At 34.5% G+C, this 18,612-nt stretch overlaps 1 protein-coding gene across 1 annotated transcript in view; it reads left to right on the plus strand.

Moving 5' to 3' along the window:
• The window catches only part of HELRODRAFT_87727 (hypothetical protein), a gene marked incomplete at both ends in the record, with an annotated part of 24,294 nt that extends 7,373 nt beyond the window's left edge, over positions 1 to 16,921 (plus strand). The window contains one exon of the mRNA XM_009029516.1: positions 16,157 to 16,921. Coding sequence (XP_009027764.1) covers positions 16,157 to 16,921 — 765 coding nt within the window. The remainder of the gene's footprint in view (positions 1 to 16,156) is intronic.
• Between the last annotated feature and the right edge of the window lie 1,691 nt (positions 16,922 to 18,612).

Consider the following 18,612-nt stretch of genomic DNA (forward strand, 5'->3'; position numbering starts at 1 on the left):
CCAACCAACCAACCAACCAACCAACCAACCAACCAATCAACCAACCAACCATTGACAAGCATTTTAAAACATTATTCATGTTATTGATACAATCACTCAAATACAAATTTTACTCTAAGACGATAACGACGGCATGTTATAAAAGTTTAGCAAACCAAAAAAAATGTAGAAAGATAAATGTTGTGAAATTTCAGGAGAATGGCCAACCATATCAAGCTATCTCCTCTGAGTTGAGTTTTAATTCATCGCTATATCTGGTTGCTTGTTTATGCTTGTACGTGTATGTGCATCTCTTTGAATGATGTTTGTTTTTGTTTTTTTTATTCACATTGTATGCTTACTTGCAATATAAAAATCGGGAACACGTTCCCATGTTCAAGAGTTTTTTTTTTCCTGAAAAATATTTCTATATAAATATCTGCAGATGCTGAACAGGTGCTGCAATTAAAAAAATTTAATGAGAGAATTTTTGTTAAAAAAAATTGCATCGAGTTAACCAAAAAATCATTTCGTTTGCACAATATTTACATTACTAAAATAAAATGCATGAAATAGAAAATTTTTAATAAAATTTTGTATTTTTTGACAAAGTCCATTTGACAACACCATCTGATTTTTTTACAAAAATGTCAAATTTCCACCAAAAAATGACGTTTAGATAAGGCAACGCCATTCATCACACGCACATTCAAGGACACGTAAGCGCACGCTAATATACACAATAACAAACAAACACACACACACACACACACACACACATACATACATACATACATACATACATACATACATACATACATACATACATACATACATACATACATACATACATACATACACACATACATACACATCTTTGTATACAGACATATGCACATATACAGATGTACGCATCAGGTCTACGTATAGGCTGTACGTTTGAGATTGCATGCAAACGCTGGATGCCAGAGCACTGTGGAACTCTGATTGATACATTTCCCTAGATAGGTGTACACACACCACACACACACACACACACACACACACACACACACACACACACACACACACACACATACACACACATACACACACACGCGCACACACACACACGTACACGCACACACACACACACTCAAACATCGTCATATGCTTATCATTGCACCCTGCTGGCGATTAATGGCTTTGCAGAGCATAAAAATATAAAAGACATTTGTACCGTCATCAAACTTTGTCGAAGTTGTTTACAGTCTAAATCCACGGATGGGTGGATACTGTTATAAAGCTTTTTCTCAAAAATATGTACATTCTATATCAATATTTATATATACATACATATACAACGATCAAAGCTGAAAATGCATTAATATTTCTTAATAAAAACAGATATATTTGTGTGTTTGTTGTGTATTCACACTCCCCCACGTCAATAGACTACTTGATCAGGTAGGAGTTTGTCATTGGTGAAAAGTGTATGTAAATTCTATTTAATAGTAGTACCAAGTAGACAACATGAATAGCAACATACAAACAACATCAACAACAACAACATCAACAACAACAGCAACTACAACAATTGCAAACAACAACATCGACTCCAGGCATATCTAAGTTGCATTATGTCGGGAGACAAAAATAACCTCCGCAAAGAAGTTCAATAAATCAAGACCGCATTGATACAATGACGTCAAAACATTAATAATAAAAATAATAATAAATATAATAATGGGTTATTATGATAGTAATAATAATAATAATGATAATAATAGTAATGATAATAATAATAATGGTATAGATAATAATATATACATACAGAATGACGATGATAAGTTAGGCCGGGATATTGATTGTAAAGCTGCGTGTGATGGTAAGAATACTTATAAACTTAAGGGGAATATATATAGAACGCCACAAGTTAATTAATTATAGTATATTTTATTAAAAAGAAAAAGAATAATGATAATGATTAAAGTTGGAAAAAGTTTAAATGGGTTTTTAAAATGTAACAACAACGATATAAATATGATTAGAACATCAGCCATTTTTTGGATGTGGTTGACGTAGATAAAAAAAAGAAGAACCCATATCCCAGCAACAACATCTAAATTAATGAATAGAACATAGAAATTGAAAAATTAACAATGAAAAAATCGAGGAGAGAAAGGGAGAGAGAGAGAGAGAGAGAGAGAGAAAGAGAGATGCAAACGTACGCGAACATCCCTCTGCATTGACTTTTGACATTAAATTCTTTTACAGAAGCCGGATCGATAAAAAATGCATTAATGAGCTAACGAACGAATGAATGAATGAAAAAGGAATAAACGAATGAAGGAAGGAATTAAAATGTAAGACTACGAATAAGTGAATGAAATGTTTAAATGATTGGACGTTTAGATAAGAATTTGTACGCCTAAACCTTATTCTTCCAGTATAACTGGGTCGAAATTTGTCTTGATAAATTTTCCAAGGTTTTGACGATGCAGGCACTCAGCACGTATAAAGTTGTACGAATTAACGCAAGACACACTCTAGGTTTCATAAACACTCGCTCCTGATATTCTGATTTAGGCAAATGAATAATTTACATAATTTCAAATGTTAAAAGATCTCTTAATTATCTTAATAAAAGATCTTTTAATTAAAAATAAAAAAAAAGAAAATTTATTTAATAAAATTAAACTATTAACGAGAGTAATTGAATCTTTAAAATCTAAAAAAAGCAAGAATAATCGTAAAATGAAAAAAAAATATTGAAAATATTGTAACCATGTTGTTGGACATTTATGCAATAAAGCATGGAATACTTCTGATTCCACGTAAGAAAATTCTAACTTTTTTTCTGTACAAAAATAGGATTACTGAACATGCTAGCTTATCTTGGATCATTTCAACTTATTTTTTTTACTATTATTCGTTTTATTTATTAATATAAAAATTAAAATATATTATTCATAATTTTTATATTTTTTCTTTGTTCCTTCTTAAATATTTTTATACTTACTAAATTATCAACCTAATTTTTTTTATTTTGAATGTAAATTTTCAACTGGAATAGAATGTAAGACCAACTAGCTAACTTTTGTCAAAACAAACTTTTGAAAAATTTGTAAAATTAAGCGTTTCTTCGCGAAGTCAGTTTTAAAGAGCTTAAATTAGTCTGTACATTAACATCAAATCATTAATTTATCAATTTTATATAAATGTATCATTACAAAAGTATCATAACGAAAGTATCACTACAAATGTATCATTACTAAAACGTCAACACAAATGTATCATTAAGAAAGTATCATTACAAATGTATCATTATGAAAACATCATTACAAATGTATGATTACAAACGTATAATTATAAATGTATCATTACAAATGTATCATTACGAAAGTATCATTACGAAAGTATCGATACAAAAAGTTTTATCACAGAGTGCTTGTTGGGCGGGCGCATGGGCTTTATTCTACGTGTGGATAAACCTTATCTCTGTAACAAAGCTTGTTTCCAGATATATGAATGGCGCCGTTAACCAATTTCGCGGCAGCCATTCTACGACTTTTCCACATTTTGACTTTAAGTTTGTGCTTTGCAATGACGTAAAACAGCAAATCCAAAAACAATTCGAACATTTCTAGGGTGGTTAACATGGTTGAACCCAGTAGCAAGCCTAGCGCTCCGCCTATATCGCTTAAAAGGGCCACAAATGAATAGCCTACCACCGTTGTTATCTTCGTATACTGCATGCTGCCTAAGTAGATTTGTAAGTAAACGAAATTCTCCATCGAATATTCATATGTTCTATTCAAAAATGTACTGTTTATTAAAACTGATACAAAATTTTTTCCAAATTTTGACCCTGTTACAAAAGTTTGGTAACTTATTTCGTTGCACAACGGCGGGCAGTAGCAGGGAGATGAACCATTTGATTTTCCAGCATAGTACGAACTGATTATCTTTTCCACGCAGCTTTTCTCATCATAGTATTTGCATATCGATTCGTTGCCTATAGCTGAGGTTAGTATTGTAAGTTAGTTTAAATAAAATGGAAAGGTTTAAGAAGCAACCTTCCATGTAGATGGGTCTGCAGCTACAGCTGTCCACGATGACATGCGCGAGGCACTTCCACTCGCATTTGACTGGGTGGTAGTCCAGTTCACTCGTACACGATCCGTACGGACTCTCCATTCTGGTTGTCTTTTAAGTACAAGTTTGACTCAAAACTTCAAGTTGCAACGATAATCGAATTAAGTAAAATTCATCAGATATTTATCGAACATTTTCATATATACAGTTATTTTATGGTGTTATCTTAAAGATAATATAAAATATGGAAAATCAGAATTTCAAAAACTTCAAATAACGTTGGTGACTGATATGGCAATGTTGACCGCTTCACCGAGATTGACCTTGAACCCCAGTTCCATCATACGCGGAGGCTCTTCCGGGTCGTGGACTAGAACCTGCGTTACCGTTTCGCAAACTTTTTGTAAAAAAAAACTGACAGGCATGAACAGAGTAAAAATGGGTCATGGCGTATTTCTTAAAATATAAACTTTTATTGACCTTTATTTATTAATTAGCAAATAAATGGTATTGTATTGTATTGCATTGCATTGCGTTGTATTGTATTGTATGTATTGTATTGTATTGTATTGTATGTATTGTATTGTATGTATTGTATGTATTGTATGTATTGTATTGTATTGTATGTATTGTATTGTATTGTATTGTATAACACAAGACCATGAATCCAGCCGATGGATTCTGCTGTATGAAGTAATCGGACTGGTTGGCGTCGAGGAGAATCTGCAGTCCCAGCGTTGCTCCCGGTCTGCTCACGAAATAATTCTGCTTTCCTGTGTTGGGATTTTATAATTTTTAAATGCTAATAAGTGGTACCATTCAAAAATGGAAAATTTTTTTAATCGATGAAAAATCTTTGGCTTCATTAATAATTTGGAAAAAATTCCTGTAAATATATTTAGGAGATGATGAAAATACTTGGATTAATAACAAGGCATTGTCCAACGTTTGTGAAGGTTGTCGTCACAAAATTTTTCTTGCATCTATCATCGTTCCAAACGCACTTCAATTGAATTTGATTAAATTTTAATTTATGAAATGTTTGTAAAATAGAATATTCGTAAAAAAGAGTAAATTATTTTTGAAATTAATTAGAGAAAATTAATAACATAATAAATCTGTTCCAGTCCCGGTGATAGAGATTTTCTAACTGAAACTATCTGAGTCTGGTTTGTAAGTTTCGAGGGGTAGTTGTTTACATTGTTAGAGTTGAAATACTCCATCACATAGGGGGGCATAAACTGCTTGAAATATTCCACTAAACCTACAATCAAATGAATAAATATGTTACTAAATTGTGAATATGAAGGACAAAGTTTTTACATTTAAAAAGCGTACGAACAAGCATTCATGCAAAAATGCTCATTATAAAGTCATAGGTACAAGTTTTTTTTGTCAGTCTGGGCATTCCAACTCACCAAAATTTTTGTATTAAGTTAAAACAAATTCTGTAAAATTTTAAATAAAACAAATGAGAAACTCGTGAAAAAAATTTTTAACGATTTATAATGAATAGAAAAAAAACTGAAGAATGAATAATCTGAAAGTACCTAATTCTGAAGCGGCCGAGTATTTGATGATGTTATTGTTGCAGATGGTGATTTGAGGGAAGGTCATGTTTTGAGATGACACGATGTCCATCTCTGTGGTGGTGGGGTAGCTGAAGAAATAAAGCGCGCGTTCGTTGATTTGATAGAGTAGGAGGCCCAGTGCCACCAAGATGAGGAGTGCCCACATTACGCGGTTCGTCGTGGTGCGATTTGTATCAATGCAGTGCTTCATTCTGTTTGAGGAATTTTGATTCAGATGAAAATACGAAATGCGAGCGAGTCGTTGTATATTGATTAGAATTCATTTAACAGTTTATTAATGACATTTAAGCACATCTTAAAGTTTTAAAGAATTGCCATAAAAAGAGATGCATCTTATTTCAGAAAATAAATTTTTAAACCAAAAATCCTACAAACCCGATTATAGATATTTCATCAAGGGAGTCCATCAGTTTGGCCTCAAGAAGGAACTGCTCATCATCCTCATCGCCACCAATGTTAACGTGTCTGTGTCTCCATCTTCTGTACATCCTGAATTTGTTGTAAGGGCTGACCTCGCGTATTCCTTCTGAACTTTTTGACAAAACGCTCTGGCTCCTATTGATGATTTTCTTATTGATATTATTTATCTCAGGCAGAGTGGAGGCCTCAAGTGGATGTACGCATGGCAACTTCACAATTTTCCCTAGCTGGTCATCTTCAATGATCACCTCCTTTAATTCTTTTTCCATTTTTTTTAATTACCCACCACTTAGAATATTATATCAGCGTGACGCTAAAAATGGATCAGATGTTTGTAAAATTGTTTATAAGGTTGTATTTAGCGCAGTTGCCTAGGGCATTGCCTCATTTTCTGGTCCCGGTAACTTGATGTTTGTTCAGCGTTCACATTTTCGCCTTTATAGTTTGTGTATCCAGTGACGACAACATGCTCGCATCAAAAATCGTTGGCGAACATTAACGCAGCCACTAATGCAGTTACGAATCTGCTGCCATTTGCAGTCACAATGAACATTTCATTGCACGTGCTAACTGGTACGTTATTTATATTTTTAATTTGCGCTAATAAAATTTGTGCAAGTTTTAGTAACATACCGACAAATTGTTAAAACGTTGAAAAAAAAGGTTCAAACGTACTGACAAAATTAAATTTAACATACATTGTTTAAGTGAACCCTCGCGTAACTGGGTACAAATGTAACAGTGTTAATGATGACTGACATGGAAAATTATATCTCCAAAGTTCAGATCAATTTTCATATCCGCGCACTCACGCTCGATTGCTCCATCAATAAGCAGCGTATTATTTTCGATTTGGAAAGTTGATACATGCATTGTGCCGTCTGCTCTGACAATTTTTTTCCAGCAGTGAATCACGATTTTACGTATTCACACGCTCTACGCACGTAAATGAGATGTCAGATTTGCCGCCGGTGATAATTATAAATGTAAATGCGTGATGGCAGCTTATGGGTTCACATCGATATTAATCCCTCATGAAAATAGCGAAAAATAATTTTCAACCATTTTCAACTGTTCTGGAAAATTATTTCAACATTCGCACAAAAATTAAAAGGACGTGGTGTGTCGTGAAGTTTTTTTTGAAATTCCAATAATTTGGGATATACAAAAATTTGCAAGAGTAAATTTCAATGTACATATGTAGTTTTTCAAAGTATTTAAACAAAAAAATGAGTGAAATTAGTTTTTTTTGAAAAAACCTTTTGTTAAAAATGTATCTGAAATAATAATTTAAGATTTTACTTAAAATAATTTGTTTTATGACATCTCGGATATATTAATTAAAAGTGATAAATTATTCAATATTTTCGACGTAAGGATGAACCCTGCTGTTGCTTTCTAACTTTTTTTTCAAATTCTCTACGGAAACGCTGGAATTTTTAAACATCTCTTTACGATTTTCACACTTCTTCTTCAATTGAGTTTTCTTCCTGGCAAGAACATAAAAAAACAGATCCATCAGCAATTCGATGGCTTCGAGAAGGGTCAGTAGGGTGGATCCGAGGAAGAGTCCCAGAGCTCCTCCCAGGTCACTCAGCAGTGCCATCGCCGAGTATCCTTCCACCGTCGTCATCTCCGTGTACTGCATGCTACTCAAGTACACTGATAAGAAGATGTAGTTGTCCGTAAAAAATTCGTAACCGAAGCTTGTATTAAATGTTTCTTCTAGAACTGATACAAAATTTTTCGAAAATTTTGATCCGGTGACAGAGGCTTGATAAGTTATTTCGTTGCACATGGGCCGACAGGAGCAGGGAATTGTTCCGTTGGATATTTCGGTATAGTAGGCACCTAGGACATTTTCAGCGCAGTACTTTTCTTCAAAATAATCACATATCGATTCGTTGGCAATCGCTGTTAAAGCGTTATCAAAAGCTCTTAAAAATTTTTAAATTTTATATAAATTTTGACGTGTTACCTTCCATGTAGATGGGTCTGCAGCTACAGCGGTTGATAATCGCTTGAGCGAGACACTTCCATTCACATTTGACCGGATGGTAGTTCAACTCGTCCGTGCAAGTTCCATATGGGCTCTTCATCCTGGTCATCTTTTCGATGTTCATTCACGAATTTTCATTTAATGAGATAATTGTTATCCCACATGAATTCTTATTGCAAAAATATCAAATCGAACATTTAAGATAATATTTAAAGTTAACAAAAACACTACATAAAAAGTTAAATGTTAACGTTAGTGACGGATACAGCAACATTGACCCCTTCCCCGAGGTTGACCTTCAACCCCAGCTCCAGCATACGAGGTGGCTCTTCTGGCTCGTGCACCAGTAGCTTGGGCAAAAATTTATGATGAATCACATTAAAATGAATTTTACTGAACTGTGTTGTGCATGTACTGAAGCCCCAAAATAGAAAAAAGTGAACAATTGGTTCTTATCGTTGATTTATTAAATTTTGAGTGGTTTTGTTTGAAACTGCAACAAATTACATACAAAGAATCCAGACGATGGAGTCTGTTGGATGAAATAGTCCATCTGATTGGCTAACAAAATCATCTGCAGTCCCAGGATGGCACCAGGCCTTCTTACTGACAGATTCTGATTTCCTGTTATTTTGAACATTTAAAAAAATACTTTCTTAAACTGCCATATTGAAAAAATATTTTTTTGAAAATATTCCAAAATGTGAAAGTTTAAGACAACGTGATACAGTAAGAGCGAAAGAAACAAAAATTGAAATTTTTTATAAACCGTAAATATTAAATAGGGTACTTGGGTTTATGGCAAGACATTGGCCAAAATTTGTGAAGATTGTCTCAATGAAATTATCTGGACATGGCATACCATTCCACATGCACTGAATTTTCATTTTGAAATTAAATTAGAAAAAAAGCTTTTGTTGAACAATACTTTTTGTTTAATTTATTAACATAACCAGAGCTCTACATTGAAAATTTGTTCTATGCCAGGTGACAGGATTTGTCTCATTTTAATGAGCTCCGTGTTGTTGGCCGGTTTAGCGGGGTGATATTTTATCTGGCTCTCATCTGGTATTCTCATTACGTACGGGAACATAAACTGCTTGAAGTAATCCACTAAATCTGATTGATAGTTATTTTGCAAGTTAGTAAGTTGAACGGTTGATGATCCCTGAATGATTACATATATTTTTATCAACAGTTTTCAACGTTATTTTAAAATCAATCTGCAAAGAGAAAAAGAATATGATGGCGTATCGTTTGCTTGCTACAAATTTTGGTTTTAAAGGTTAATTAACTGGTTTACTGAAATTAGTTTGAGTTAATGTCGACTCGATAGTAACATTAATGAGGATAGAGAATGATATGAGTATGTGTATAGATGTATATACACATGTAAATGTATATATATAATTATGTTTCCATGCATACAGGTTGCGTTGTAACTCACTCAATTTTTGAGCGGATGACCTCTTGATGTAGTTATTGCTGCAGATGGTGACTTGAGGAAAATTCATGCTCTGTGAAGATGTGATGTCAATTTCTGTGGCGGTAGGATAGATGAAGTAGTGATCGATGCGGTCGTTGATTTGGTAGACCGCTACACAGAATGCGCAGACGATGAGAGTGGCCCACAAAATTCGATTCGTCGTTGAGCGATTGGAATCTATGCAATGTTTCATCCTTGTGGGAATAATTTCAAATTTTTTATTTAAAAAATTAATATAACTTTTTTTTTCTTCAATTGAACCAGGGGCCTGGTAGTCTAGTAGTGTAATTTTTAAAGAGAAAAATGTTCCTAAATTAAATATTTCTTGTTAATTATCCTTTCAAGCTGGACAAAATGGTTAACGTAAAAAAAACCAACAGAAATTCGGTTTTATTAACAACAATTGTAACCGACTAAAACATGTTTTAATAAAAAAATTTCAAAACTCACCCTATAATTGAAATTTCGTCGAAAGAATCCATCAATTTCGCCTCGAGAATGAAGTCCTCGAGATTATTTCCAGCGTTCAAATTCTTCTCCCCACCCCACCTCTTATACATTTTAAACTTATTATACGGTTTTGTTCTCTGTTTTTCATCTTCAGAACTTTTTGGTGTTGCTAAGTTGTTTTGGTTGCTACCAGCTGTGTTTATGAAATTTTGTGTTGTTGTTGTTGGGCCAGTTGCAGTGTTGGTGAATGCCTCTGTGACTGTTGAGGGATTGTTTGGCAGCGCGGCTCTCCTGTCTGTCGGACGAATTTGAGAGTTGATAACATACGAAAATTTTTCCATTTTGAATGAAGTTTCAACATTAACAATCGCTTATCGTCACTAGTTCAATAAATTTATTTCATTTTAAAGCATTTTTTAATCAAATTTGCCGAGAGAATTTAATTTAGAAGCGCACCAATACAAAAAACACAGGTTTTATACATCTGAAATTAAATGGCGGGAAACGTTAATTCGTATTTCTGAGCAACCTTTCAGAAATGTCGATAACAATTGACAGTTTGTATAAAACATCATTCCATCTAATGATAACATTCAAATTGATGTGTTGTCATTAATTACGATAATATTTGTTCGTTAACACACGTCCCCCATGGGATTTTAACGTGGATAACACTGTTCAATTTATTGCTAAAAATCGTTTTGTGGGTCATATGACGCCACATCAAATAGAGCTCTCACTAAAAAACAACTGAATAAATAATAACAGAGGAACGGAGCAATTAGATGCCATATAGTTGAAACAATGTAATTGGCGCAATCGACATCGAAAATGTGACTACCCTCCTACCTACACTCCGGTTGTTAACTATATAGTAACACTGTCAATATGTCGTGATGTTGTGAAGTTGTCACTGTTTAGGATTTTATGTTCGGTCTTTCTTGATCGTTTGTAAATATTAAGTTTACTTCTGATTCAAAATGCAAAACAAATAGATTATTATTTCTCATTTAAATGATCACAATTTAATAAAAAATTCTGGGTAAATTTTTAACAATATTGTCAAAATACAAGCAGCACAATTGAAAACATCAATACGTTCTACACGAAGCAAAAATTTGAAAACTTAAAAAAACATGTAAATATTTTTAAACATAAACATTTGTTGACATTTATATTGATTTTTAAACCGTCTGGGGTGGCATACCGTGTGTGTGTACGGTACATGCTCCAACCGTCTATTCAACGTATACAACATACGGCTCTATTTTTTCTTTACTCTTGGTTCGCTTCTCAAACTTTTTTACCGTTGCCCTGAAAAATCTGCCTGCCTTTTCATAAAAACTTTTCTTCCCCCTGTTCTTGTCCACATACTCATTCCTCTTAGCGTAGCCATAAACGATGAAATCAATGAACAATTCAACGATTTCTATAACTGTAAGAAAAGTTGAACCCAAGATGAGTCCGAGTGCTCCACCAAGATCGCTCAATAGTGACATCACTGAATATTCTTCCGTTGTCACCAGCTTTGTGTACTGCATGCTGCTTAAGTAAATATATAAGAATATTTGGTTCTCCATAACATGCTCGTAAGAGTGCGAAAAAACTTTAGTTAAATATTCCACGAAATTTTGTCCAAAGTTAGATCCAGTGACGGAGGTCTGGTAAGTTATTTCATTGCAAGCAGGGGGACAGTTGCAAAAAATGTCTCCACTTGATTTTTTAAGGTAGAAGTCGTCTATAACAACGTCAGCGCACTTTCTTTCTTCGTAATAATCGCACACGTTTTCATTGCCGATAGCTTTCAGTTTGAAAAATGTTGAACACATGTTTTTCTATATTTTTAAATTTATAATTTATCAAAGTTGTGAAATATGAACCTTTCATATAAATAGGTCTGCAGCTACAATTTTTGACGATCTCCTTATTGAGGCACTTCCACTGGCAATCCACCTGGTTGTAATCTTCTTCATCAGTGCACGATCCGTACGGAGGTTTCTGTCTCGATATCTGTCAGAAAATGTTCCAACTATGTTAACAAAAAACGCATAGATGTTTAAAAAACAATTTATACAAGGAAATATTTGCACAAAAACAAACGTTAGTAACGGATATAGCGAGGTTGATGGATTGACCTAGGTGAACTTTGAACCCTAACTCCATCATGCGGGGTGGTTCATTAGGTTCGTGCAGCAAGACCTGAACAAATACAACATCGACACGTCACTTCGTTGTTAAGCTTCCATTACTCATTTGGCTTTTGTGATTCATTCTTTAGAAGTTTCTAGAAAAATTGAACCAAACAAATTATTTGAAAAAAATTGGTTGACATTACCCTGTAACCAGCCGAAGTACTTGGTTGTATGAAATACTCAGACTGATTAGCATCCAGGATAAACATTATTCCCAACATGGCTCCAGGACGGGTCACATAAAAATGTCTTTTTCCTATTAAAAGATTTTAGTAAACAAAGTAGCACAACTTAATATAAATTAAAACTAATTTTTTTTAAATTTTTGTTACAATTTAGCTTAATGCTTCTCAGTTGTTTATCATTATAAAGATTGCTAATAGAACGCCCCTATTTATTTATACACAGCATATCACTTGGGCTGATGTAGAGACACTGTCCGAGGTTGGTGAACTCCATGTCCACGAAATTATCAGGACACGGTGAGCCATTCCAGTAACACTGCAAAAGATTTGGGTTCCATTTAAATATGCCATAATAGGAATTTGAGAAAACCTAATTGTTTATACGTATGCACAGCCAAAAAGATTTATAACCAACTACCAACGAATTTTTCCATTCTGGCGCAAACAAACAAACAAACAAACAAACAAAGGTATATGAAAATTTCTCACGAGTATCATTTGCTCCATCCCTGGCGACAGAAACTTCCTCTTTTCAATGACTTCTGATGCGTTGGTCAGAGTTGGAATGTTGATGACCATCTTGCTCTCATTGACAGGACCAACGACAAACGGACTCATAAACTGTTTGTAATATTCCACCAGGCCTTCCAGTTGTCGCGTGTTGTTTGAACGGTTGAAAGTTTTGTGAAATATTCAATGTTTTACAGTATGATAAAATTACATTCAGAAGAAAACAATTGAATTGAAATGACTAATTTAAAAAAAATTAATTTGAAACTCAAAAAACTTTGAAGAAATAGAAAATATTAATAAAGCCAACCTAATGCTTCGGCGCTTGAATATTTGATGTAGTTGTCATTGCAGACAGTGACGCGTGGGAAGGTCATATTTTGCGATGGGACGACGTCGATCTCTGCGCTGGTTGGGTAGTAGAAGTAATGGACGATGCGATCGTTGATCTGGTAAACTGCCAGAATGAATCCTGTGAGGATGAGGCTGGTCCACATGAGTCTGTTCAACAGGGAGCGATTGGTGTCGACGCAATGGCGAAAACTGAATTTTAGCAACAATTCAATAATTAAAAATTATAAATAATCACTGTCAAAATATTACTAAAATGCTTCCCACCCAATAATGGAAATTTCATCAATTGTATCGAGGATTCTCGCTTCCAGGTAGAAATCATCATTTCCACTTTCATTCAACATGCTGCTGAAATTGTTGTGGATATCATGGTTGCTGCTGCTACTGAAGAAGTTGCCCTGGTAGTCGTTGTTTTCAGTGTTGTTGCTTCGATGTTTCATAAAAACATTACCTCTCGCTCTTTTGTATGATTTAAATTTTGCATACAGGTCTGAAAAGTTTCTTGATTTTTGGGGTTTTCTGAGTGAAATAGTTGACGACACTGCTGCCGAATTTGTTGAGTTAGTAGTTGAAGCTGTCGTTGGCGTGGCTGTTACTTGTGATGATGCCATCTGTAAATTTGATGGACCGCAAGCAACATACGTTTCGGCTGGCTCCAACATTTTCTCTGATAATTATATTAGCTTGGTTAGCTTAGCAACAAAGTTGGTATATTTTTTAATTTAAATAATTAATTATTGAAAAATAATACAATAAAAATTTATTCTTAAATTAAAAATAATTCAATATAAAGGATTTACACGTGTAAATGATCCCAGTCTTTTGGTCAATGGATTAGGAAAAATGTTGATAAGAGAAGCAAAGTCGAAAAGAATTGATTTAAATACTATTTCTGGGGCTATAAGTTTTTGCATTGATAACAAATCTTCCTTTAGAGGTCGATAATATTGTCTACTTGAAACCAAACGCAAATGTTTGCCACACTGTACGGTAAAAATTCAGATTAAGGCAATCTTCATAGATTCTCAAATATTGCTGCTACCCACCGTCTAATTTTTTCTAACTCAATTATTGAGTGCGCCGTGCTCGAAACGGAGCATAAATATTGAAAATTTTTAAAATGGAAGTTTTGAATACACCAACAAAAAAAATGACATTAACCAAATAACATCAACAAAAATCACACAACATAGAATTTGTTTTTTCTTCGTTTCAGCCAGCAGTGGAATCAATGCAGCGCTATAAATGTTTTTATATATTTATGGTAATCGAGTGCTTATGGGCCATTGATAATATTTTAGTGACGTGAATGGTATCATCCAGCGATGCGTTTTACGACTTTCAGACATGCACTGCCTCCAGTTCGAATTTTTCCGATTTTTCATTTATTCGTTTGATGGAATGTCGATCATTTTTTTTTCGTCATTAGCTGGCCGGTGTGTTAGTTAATTATTCACTACTACTGCATGCTCTAATGTTTCAGTGTGGTTTAATTAGGAGTGCGTGAAATACATTAGAAATAATTAGCACCAGCTTCGATGTCCATTAGAGATGGATTAATAATTCAATTTTCTTTTTCGTTTGCACTGCCATTTTTTTTGGTTAATACTTTCAATGAAAATTTTTTTATAAAAGTTTTTAATATTTGTAATATACATATGTTACTTGATGTTACTTGATGTTGATACATGTACTAATTTTTTTACATAACGTTGAAATTTTCCTCCTGGTTTAACAATTTGTACATAAATATTTCATCGATGTTTTTAATTTCATTAAAATTTTCAGAAAATAATGATCTTTTCATTAAAAATAGCCTTGAAATTGAAGTAATTACATGATATATGATGACAAATAAGCATTTTGTTATTAGCACTATTTAATGTTAATGAGTCAGTCACATTATTTTGCAGCAAGAAAAAAAACACAATTTTCGCATCTGCGACCAATAAAATCGAGTTAGTAAAACCTAACAACGTTCTTATAAATTGTAACTGCAGCCAAAACTTGAATGTATCTATATAAAACCAAACCCAAGCTAAAAACCTTTATGTAATATATTTAAAAAATTGTGCTAAGTAATGTTTTTTGAACCATGGTTTGATGTTTGGAGTCAAGGACATAAAGAGATACAACTAAAAAATTCAAACAGAAACAATCCTAAAACAACAATCTGAATACGACTACATACATCCAACTAAACAGAAGAATAACATTTCATCGACAGGCAAGGCATGGACGGTACAGCAATTAATTGTCACTAGAATAGGGCTTATTTGGAGCCGAATAGACAACAACAGACAACAAGAAGTTCATATTTATTTATTCGTACATACACCACATACACCAACATACACGCAGTACACACACACATATCTATACTCAAAAATGTACACACACATACGTACACATATTTGCGTACATCGCTATGCATGACTTCTTTGTACATTTTTATAAACACAAAAGCATACAATTGTACAAAAAGAACAGACATATACAATACAAAAATTTACACACAAACAACAATGCATACAAACATCCATACACACGTGTACACTTGCACACACTCATGTACAGTTACATGTATGCATATCCCGAGAAAACTACAGAGCTCGTTGCATACTATTAAATGTATGATACCATACGTACTTTCATATTTAAAACACATGCGTTTTTTGTTGTACGAGTTGCGTATATACGAGATTTTTATTTTGATGCGCTGACAAGAATTTGATTAGATGTTACATTTCTTTTTCTTCGTCATTCTTAAAGATGGTATTTAATATTTTCAAACTGAATGCCAGTTATTTCCAACTATTTCACTGTTCGTTATTGTTTCCATGATATGTATTCACATACATAAACATTTGGTGGAATTATTTCAAAGTAACGACACCACCATCACCTGTCAGGTTGTAGCGATAGTGTCAATCTTGTTTGTAGTGGCCTCAACGATCGGGCTGACCATCAACACACTACCGACCATCCAGTGGAAGAACGAGGAAGGTCACCCGGTGGACAACGGCCACCTGCTGATGTTGGAAACAATATGCATTGCCTGGTTCACTCTGGAGTTCACCGTTCGTCTCTGGTCGTCACCAAGCAAGTGCAAGTTTTTCAAAGGAACGCTGAATATTATCGACATTCTCGCCATTCTACCCTACTACGTGTCACTGTTCTTAGGCGAATCGAGTGAAGGCTCGGAACAAATCCACGACGTCAGAAAAGTTGTACAGGTGTTTCGAATCATGCGAATATTACGAATACTTAAACTGGCTCGGCACTCGACGGGTCTACAATCTTTGGGTTACACTTTACAGCAAAGTTATAAAGAGCTAGGTTTGCTGGTTATGTTTTTAGCTATTTCAATTTTGGTTTTTTCAAGTTTAGCTTATTTTGCCGAAAAAGACGAAAAGGACACCGTCTACACTAGCATTCCAGGAGCATTCTGGTGGGCAGCTATCACCATGACAACAGTTGGTTACGGTGACGTGTATCCGAGGACTCCGTGGGGCAAGTTGGTCGGTGCCGCTTGTTGCGTCAGTGGTGTCTTGGTCATTGCCTTACCCATACCAATAATTGTAAGTAATTTCGCCGGGTATTACAAAGAACAGATGCGCAAAGAGAAAATTCAAAAAAGAAAAGAAGCCGTTGAGCGGGCAAAACGTAACGAAAGTTATGCAGCACTGGCAGCGGCTTCATCGGTCACAAGTGGTCGAAAATATTCTTCAGCTTCTGACAGTAGAATTTTAAATAATAACGATCATTCTGTTCGACACGGTTCCAGTAATCAATTTGAAGATTTCAACCAATTAACCGACGATGCCAAAGTGCCCGAATCAAACTCGGACAACCAAGTAAGTGTAACTGTTGTCGACACGTCCAATGACTTTCCAGATAACAAAGATGACGAGTACAACTACGATATTGTTAAGCAAAGGCAGCAACACCAACACCAGCAACAACACCAACAACACCAACAGCAGCAACAACAACACCAACAACACCAACAGCAGCAGCAGCAACACCAGCAGCCACATTTCAAAGATGAACAGCAAATCATATTTCCTCCACTTTTGAAACTTGCGACGACGCCTTCATCAACTTCGCACCTCGACCATTACTGCCCGCCCTCTCTCGACCTCTTCAATCCAGATCAAGTTCGTTTTTTATTACTTATCAAATCATAAATGCAAAGCAACACCGCGAATATAAATCCAGCAGCAAACAAATTGTGCCATACATTCATCATTGTCTTGCTTGCGTGTTTCATATCATTATATACAAACAATACATGATGAAATTAATGAGAAACGGCAGGTGCCATCAGGTGATTAAACAAATTAAATAAGCTCAATCATGTACATTGTACTCTTGAATCATTGGCAGGATTAAATGATTTCTAGAATAAATGTTTATGCGTAGATACATACTTTAAAGCAACCCACGCTTGCATGTCCTGCTTTTGACCTCATATTTGCTATTGTTTGGCCTGCGAACTTTCCTAATTGCATTCAATATATCATGTTCAGTGTTTTGGGCACTCTAGATTAATATTTTCTTGTTCTGGTATTTATTGTGCTAAATCGAATTTATTTTTCGGGTTTTCAGATTAGATTGAATATTTTCTATTTAAATTAATTTAAAATAGTTAGAGCAGGAATGTAATAATATTTTTAACCGCATGACGAAGGACAACGAGTTGAGTTCAATACCGGCACACTGCAGAGCGACAGTTCGCTGGGCCACATCCAAGTGGATCTCCAGGACTCACGGTAGGTCACTATTTTATTCGGTCTCTGTGTTTTAGAAAGATAAAAATTACAAATCTGTTTCAGTTAATAAATATTCATTCGTTTTTTCATTTATCTATGAAAAACTTTTGTAGGAATATTCAGTATAAAAAAATCTATTTTAAACATGCACAGGCACACATCCAAATGATTATTTTTTTCCATTTTACATCAGCAGCATGTTAGTGCGGTTGTGCTGCTCCGGACACATGTGCTGTGCAGACCCGCTACAAATGCGCGAAGGAAACAAACTGCAATAAAGATGGCGTACACGCCAGCTTGCACGCACCATCTCCAACTTAACGTCACCTCGTTTCTTCTTCCTTACTCTGTCAAATTGAAATTTTTTTACATTGCAAAGCAGATATGGCTAACAGATGCGTTCTTCAGTTTGTGCAAACAATTTTTACTCGATCGCGCCTACATTTGGGGTTATCGTATTTTTCTTTTCTTTTCTTTCATGTCAGAAATGTATCGACCATTTGTTAACACAGTTACAAAGCACACAAACATGTCCGTTGTATTTATATGCAATGTGATGCATATCTCTCGCCTAAACATGATGCATTCAGAAT

The sequence above is a fragment of the Helobdella robusta genome, assembly GCF_000326865.2.
Source record: "Helobdella robusta unplaced genomic scaffold HELROscaffold_60, whole genome shotgun sequence".
Classification (NCBI taxonomy): Eukaryota; Metazoa; Annelida; class Clitellata; order Rhynchobdellida; family Glossiphoniidae; genus Helobdella; species Helobdella robusta.